General features: G+C 27.9%; 1 protein-coding gene across 1 annotated transcript; it reads left to right on the forward strand.

The window, feature by feature from the left end:
- Window positions 1-6,922: 6,922 nt before the first annotated feature.
- LOC128194784 (uncharacterized) lies at window positions 6,923-7,485 on the forward strand. Its single transcript, XM_052870896.1, has one exon. It carries the CDS (start codon window positions 7,047-7,049, stop codon window positions 7,350-7,352), a length of 306 nt encoding a protein of 101 aa, XP_052726856.1. The 5' UTR covers window positions 6,923-7,046; the 3' UTR covers window positions 7,353-7,485.
- Window positions 7,486-7,790: the final 305 nt, after the last annotated feature.

Here is a 7,790-nt window from a genome sequence, read left to right on the forward strand (position 1 = left end):
TGAACAAAATCATAAACTCTTTCCATGCTCAAATTTAGCAAGCATAAACATAGGGAGATACTAAAGACTGGTAGGAAAATTAATTTATTTGTCTCATATACGTCCAAATATTACCTATGCAATGAATGTTGTTAGTCAATTTGTGTATGACCCATGAAAGCTTCATATGAATGTTGTTGAGAGGATTTTGAGATATTTAAAGTTCATTCTTGGAAAAAGAATTTTGTTCTCAAATAATGGAAACTTAAAAGTAGAAGGGTACACTGATGTAGATTGAACAAGTTCAAAAGATGATAAAAGATCTACCTTTGGATACTTTACTTTTGTAGGAGGGAATCTTGTAACTTGGAGAAGTAAAAAACAGCTTGTAGTAGCAAAATCTAGTGCTGAAGCAGAATTCAGAGGCATGACACTAGGTGTATGTGAACTTTAGTGGATTAAAAATGTGCTATCAGATTTGGGCTTTAAACCAAATGAAACTATGAGTTTGTACTTTGACAATACGTCAGCTATAACAATTGCTCACAATCTTATGTAACATGATATAACAAAGCATGTGGAGATTGATAGACATTTCATCAAAGAGAAGTTTAAAACTGAAATAATTTTCTTTCCTTTTATAAGATCAAAATTGCAGTTGTCTGATGTTCTCACTAAAGGAGTGTTAAACAGATTGTTTAATAAGTCTTTGTTCAAATTAAGAATGTGTAATATTCATACACCAACTTAAGTAAAGATGTTAAAATATATCAAATATTCTATTAATATTAGGTAATCAAATATTGTATTGACTATAATTTAGATATTATTATAATTTGTACAAATTTCTGCATTTCTATCATATAGAATCCTTTTATATATATATATATATATATATATATATATATATATATATATATATATATATATATATATATATATATATATATATATTACACTACTATTTGAAATATATATCATTATTATTATTCTTTTTATAAAATTTTTAACAAAAAATACATAAATAAATATTTGTATATTAAAGGTCTGGACCAACCCTAGACATATTGTGCACGTCAAATTGCTGATAAATCCTCTTAATCTTCTCCTGAGAGAAAAAAAGTATTCATTAATATTAAATAACTTTCGACTTTCACAAATACTCTTTGGTTGTACTTTTAACTTTAATCAAAAGAATGTTTTGTTAAAAAGTACTACAAGAACAATTCTCATATATATTATATTAAATTAATCTGTTGTAAAAAAATATAAATTTATGAACTCATAAAGCTAGAATGTCTTGAATGATTTTCATAAAAAAAATTATTGCTTTGTAATAATTGTTTTTGTCGTGTTTGGTGTTTTTTTATCTTTATTAGTTTTAGGAACGTGTTTGTTATATAATATTAATTAAATATTGAAACAGATATTTGATTGTTAGGGTAAATATTATATTCTTTACGCTCTCATGTTATTGTAGAAATAAATAACTTTGGTTTTTCTTTGTTATTATGGTTTTAATGAATAAATTGTCTATAATTTTTGTTCGTATTAATAATGGAAATAGAGAAACTGAGAACTTATGAAGAATAAATAATATATTTCTTTTTACATGAGTAATATATTTTTATTTCAATTTTAGATAAAATCAAATAAATATATCCATTTTATTTTTAGCACTGATCTAAGGAAAAGTTAAATCTTTTCGAATAACGGCGTCTCAAATGTTGAATAAGACCCAAAATATATTTATAATAAATACTATAGAATTTGTTATTCTTTGTTTCTAAAATGTCATGTTATATTAAGATACATTAACACTTTAATTAAGTTAGTAAATACCAGTATATTTACTAATAAAAAATATCATTTTTAACATTTTATTCTTTCAAAAACATAATTTTATTTATTACAATCCGAATATACAGTGTTAGCATCTAGATTATTTGAGATATACATTATCTGTATTTTAACAATATTTCGTTTGTTTTTTTTTTATCCCACCCTCTATGTATCTATGATATTTACTATCTTATATAAATGATATTCAGTAATTTTTGGTAAAACTGGGTAAAGATATGTTCATTATTCTAGCAATGATCTCAAATGATTTTTTTTTTTCAAATGAAGAATAAATTATTAAATAAGAACTTAATACAAATATTTTTATAAATTATATAAATATTAAGTAATTTTTTTCTTTAATAAAATTGAAAATTTTCAACTGAGTACCTACTAATTTTTTGTGATTTATTTAATTTTTCAAATCTTAAAACTTTTTGCATTGAGTATATGCCATTAGATTTCTTTTTGTTAATTATATGATGCGAGAATTATATTGCATGTTCATCCTATTTAGGTATCAACACATAATACTTTGTTACGAGATCATCAAAACAAGAATATCTTTGACAAATAAACTTGTATTCATAGATATTGTTCTAACTCGTTGGAGAATCCATACATTGACTATATATTTGTATGAGTATACGATGTTTCCAATTAAGGATGAAGATGGAGATATACACATTTGTCCCTTCCTGTATACCCACCCTAATACTCATCTCTACCTTATTCCCGTCCTTATTTAAATTACTAAAATGCTTATAATTATATATATATATATATATATATATATATATATATATATATATATATATATATATATATATATATATATATATATATTTTTTTTTTTCTCTTAATCTTTAATTTTATAACTTTTTTTTCCAGTTACATACCTTGTATATACACATCTTTAATATATTTTTTCTTTTATCACAACTTTTGTGCAGTTATGTTTTAATAATGTATTCTAATTAAATATTTTTTATGTCTCACATTTAAATATTTTTACTCATTTTTAATATTTTTATTTATTTCATGTGAGAATGATTAACTCTTAATTTAAGTGTTCAATAGAATAAATCATCTATTAGGTAATATATAAAAAACTTATTCTCTTATTCTTAATTTTTAGTTTAAAGAATATTTTTGTTTTTCTAAAATAATTTTCATAATCTTTAAATTGTTTGACTAATTTTATATTTGAAAAGTTTTCTTAAATCTCTAGGATATTTTTTATCTTATGATACTTTTAATTATATATTTATTTTGCTTTATATTATTTCAATGATATATCAAATTATTTTTTAAGACACACGTATGATCATTTTTGCTTCTTTTTAATATTTTTATTTATTGTTTATTTTAATCATATAATGTAACATCCAAAATATATAGTATAAATTATATTAAAGAGAAGTCATATGTATGATAAAGTAATACAGTTATCCAGCAAAATACATAAAGTAGTATACCTTACAGTTATCCCAAAATAACTATAAAATTTAAAACTTTATATACAAGCAACTAATCCAAAACTATATACAATGCTAGAAGAAAACTAGTCTAAGCCGAAGCATCTTCTCCACCAAAAACCTGCTCCATTGAAAGCTCATCTCCCTCTACTCAAATAAATATGATGATTATTGCAAAAGGAAAAACAAGACACATACAAAACACAACACAAGCAAAAAGGGTAAGCTAGATATAAAAACATTCAGGTTATCAATTGACAGATATATATACATATGAGCATTCATACAAAATAACCAATTCAAAACATCCTAACATGTTACAACCTAGACTTGACATGTCCGGACTTAGAATGAATACCGAGCTATGACGGGTTATGCACTTGTGGTGGCCTCTACTACTTTGCAAAATTATTGCCAATGGGTTTCACCCTAGCACACACAAGGTTAGTCTGTTACCGCGCAATAGGCCTCCAAGTAGCGCCTACACTAGAACCTCCTACTACTCTCACCACATGCATTAATCCTCTCTAAATGAGAATGAAAGATCATTAGAGTGTTACGATAACCCCCACGACTGAGCTTCCTGTATTCAATCTAAACAATACAAGTATCTCACCAAGAGATCCTACTTTGATACTCAATTACACCACATTGAATCATACATTTCTTCACTTTGAATCACCATTTATACTTCGGATATTCATATGATTTCATACATCTTATACATAACATTCATTGAATTAAACGTCATTCAACCAATCAAGAACATATGAAGAAAAGAGTAGCCTAAACCTGGACCAGTCACACAACGCACACAATAGCTGAGCGAAACTAGAGGGTTTTCGCATAGCAACCCCAACTCACTATGCGAATCCTCAAACATATACCTACCCTTCACAACCATTCGCACAACACCTCTCTTCCTCGCATAGCACCTCAAATCGCTATGCGAGAGCCCCCAAGCAGTGGCTCAGACTCCCCAATCACTCACACAACGCACCCATTCGCTATTCGAATTAAACAAGCATTTATCCCAGACGACCACCAGTCGCACAACGCCTAGATTCGCCATGCGAATCACTAGACAGAGAGCAACCCTCTCCAACCACTCGCAAAGCACACCAAGTCGTTGAGTGAGTGCCCAGGAAGAGAACAACTCTCTACAGTCATTCGCACAGCGCACCAGTTCGTTGTGCGAATGTCCTGGCAGAGAGCATCTCACCAGGGTGACTCGCTGTGCGAATTCATTCGCTCAGCGAGTCTACATAATCTACAGAATGAAATTTTGCAGAATTATGCAACTCAACCACAAAATACCAATTCTAACTATTTTTTCCAAATTCTAGCACTCAAATATTGTCTAAGTGATTCTAAACCTTCCTAATCTCAAATTAAAGTGTTTATGAACCAATTTCCATTTTAAAACATCAAATTCATCAGCTTAATGACCCAAATTCAAATCTACCAATTTGCACATGTTTTTGACCATTTGAATGACTCAAACAAGTTACAAATGACTTACCTAGACTGTCCAAACAGACCAATTGGGTCCTTGACCTCTAGTTCTCATTTTCACTACCTCACTTCCTCCAAAATGACTCAAAACATGCATAATTCACTTAACCTTCCATCTAGTTATCCTTATGACATATTACCCTCATCTATTATGATCAAAACAACTTTGCACAACATTCAGTTCAGTTCAAAATTATCATCTTCACAAGTTCAAAATCAAACAATCAAATTACATAAAACACAATATTACTCAAATATCTAAATTCAGTTCAATCACTATTATATCACAAACTTCATCACACATACAAGCCGAACTATTACTTAAAAACAAAATCTAGCTTCCCTTACCTTGAATAATTCTGGACAACTCTACCAAAACCCCGACAGCTTGCTTGCAACGCAAGGAATTTCTAGGAACACCTACAAATCACTGATTGGCGATAGAAAACAACTCTTAAACCTAAATTGAGCTAGAAATTGAAAAGGAAAGCACTCAAACACATGCAAACAACAAGTGTTGCATGATCAAGGTTAGAAACGTACGGAGAAAGGGGAAAAATGACTTACCGACTCAAATCAAGAAATTGATTGGTCTAGATTGTTGTCCTTGACGCCATGATCGTTTAGGCACCTCCTAATCCTCAAACCGACAACTCAAATGAGAGAAGATCTAGAGAGAAGACAGAGAAACGATAGTGAATAATGTTTTAGAAAGATGAAGTGTTCTTAAAGTAATGAGATGCGTTTATTAAATTTTATATATATTATAAGATTATTTTAAAATAAAATAATTGGACTTATTATTTTAATACATCTATCTACTCTAATGCTCTATTTTCTAGGTTCTTACATATAAAATACTTTGTTAGCAATTTTTATATAATTATTTTTGTTTTCTAATTTATTATGATAAATATAATATTATTGTAATTCTACAAAGACATTTTATTTACCATAACATAAAAATTTTATGCCATTGTCGTAATCTTGTTTATCACATCCAAGATATATATAACAATGAAATATCTATGTTAAATTTCAATTATTATTACTTTAATATTTATTATTTGTGTGATTTCATTTAAGTGATATATTATAATTTTAATTAGTGTAAAAATAATTCATTAGAATTTAAAAAATGAATGTAAAGAGACATTTAAAATATTTTTAAATTTGAATTTTTTTTATAGCCTTCAAAAATATTTTTAAATTCCATCAAATTTAATAAATATTTTGGTTTTTATGAAATTTTATTTGATACATTAATTTGAAATGTATATAATTATAATAATTTTTAAATATTTATTGAAGAAAAAATAATATGTATGTTGAATATTTGGTAATATTATTTTCATTTGCCATGTACACGAGTATATTCCTTACATTGTGGAGACTGGGATAACAAATTTTTGTTTATATAGTTGGGTTTGGAGATAGGGATCACGGTAATAATGATTTTTTTAGATGAATATGAAATAGCAAAATTTGTCCTCTTTAAATCGGTATCTCTTTCAAGAATTTATCGTATTTAATGATAATTATTTTTAAAACAAATTAAAATTATGAAATTATAAAATCTAAAATTCAAAAAATAACAAAAAGTATTTATATTAAGTTATAAAATTAAAAATAACATAATTGTATAAAATTAATTTTTTTAAATTAAAAATAAGTAAAATTATAAATTTATAAAGTTTATAATTATAGAGTTATAGTATCATAGTACTGTAGAATTATAGAATTATAAAATTATGAAATAATAAAATTCTAAAATTCTATAATAATAAAATTATAAAATTATAAATGTAAAATATAATCTATGTACTTATACAATTATTTACAGATATCAGGTTATACAAATATTTATTTTACAGAGATAAAAAAGAAAATAAAAAAAAAATTATTGTAAGTATAAGAGCTTTTTTTTCACTTCTAATTTGTAAAAGGAATCAATAAAATTTAATCAGTAAGGTGTTTTAAATTTTATACTATAAATTATAAATGTAAAATGAAGGTGGTAGGGATAGAAAAAAGAAGAGGAAATGATGTCAAACTACTTTCTTTGAAGCCTATACCCAACACTAAGAAGGGTAGGGACAACACAATAAAGGAGACACCAAACCATGATCATGATCATTGACACTAATAAAAAGCTTATTGTGTTCTGTAGCAGCAGTGACAGAGTGTCTCAGACCGAGACTGAGACTGAGAAGGTTTGTGTTCTGCATAGCCATGACAACCTTTGTCCGCAGCAGCACCCTCTCTCGCAGCCGCAGATACAGATATGGAGCTGTTGGAGCTGAACCCACCATTGGTAGGGACCACATTCTCAAGTCCATCAGCTACAGACGCAGAAGAGCCAAGCAGAGGAAAGTCTTCCTATCAACCTATCAGCTAGATTCTTTCTCGGAGCCCAAATCGCCTAAGCTCAAAAGGGTTGCTTTCAACCTCAAGAGATTCGTAGCCTCTGTCTTGAAGCTTGTTCAAACCACCGCAGGTTCTTTCAGATCCAAGTCCTCTCTCTCCACCGACTTGTGAAGATTTTAACCCTTCTTTCCTGTGCTTAGAATGACTCAACTTTCATGATTATCCTTTCTCTTCCCTTTCAATTACTTTTTTTTTTTCACAGCTGTGTATGGTTGATAATGGAAAAAAATGTACCATCTGGTTCTACCATTGTTTTGTATAGAGTATCATGCTTTATATTTTGTAATTATGGTATCATTACGTACGATTGGTCTTTAAGTTTAACAAGTGAACCATGCTTCAACTTTCAAGAACTTTCTCACTATAGATTTCTATGAGTCTTTTTCTGAGATATCGCATAGAAAACTTATCAACAAATTTGGTGGGTATGATTAGTAGAAAAACTTGTTTTTTGAGTATGTGGTGAGGGGTTGATTCTTAAGCCAGTCTGTGAATGAAATATGCAAATTTTAGTTGGCTACCAGTTTATGGTAATTTAAGATCAGCAAC

Source organism: Vigna angularis, chromosome 11 (assembly GCF_016808095.1).
Source record: "Vigna angularis cultivar LongXiaoDou No.4 chromosome 11, ASM1680809v1, whole genome shotgun sequence".
NCBI lineage: Eukaryota > Viridiplantae > Streptophyta > Magnoliopsida > Fabales > Fabaceae > Vigna > Vigna angularis.

Excerpts from the sequence above, each read along its gene's own strand:
- LOC128194784 (XM_052870896.1), top strand. The coding sequence starts at position 7,047 with ATGACAACCTTTGTCCGCAGCAGCACCCTCTCTCGCAGCCGCAGATAC.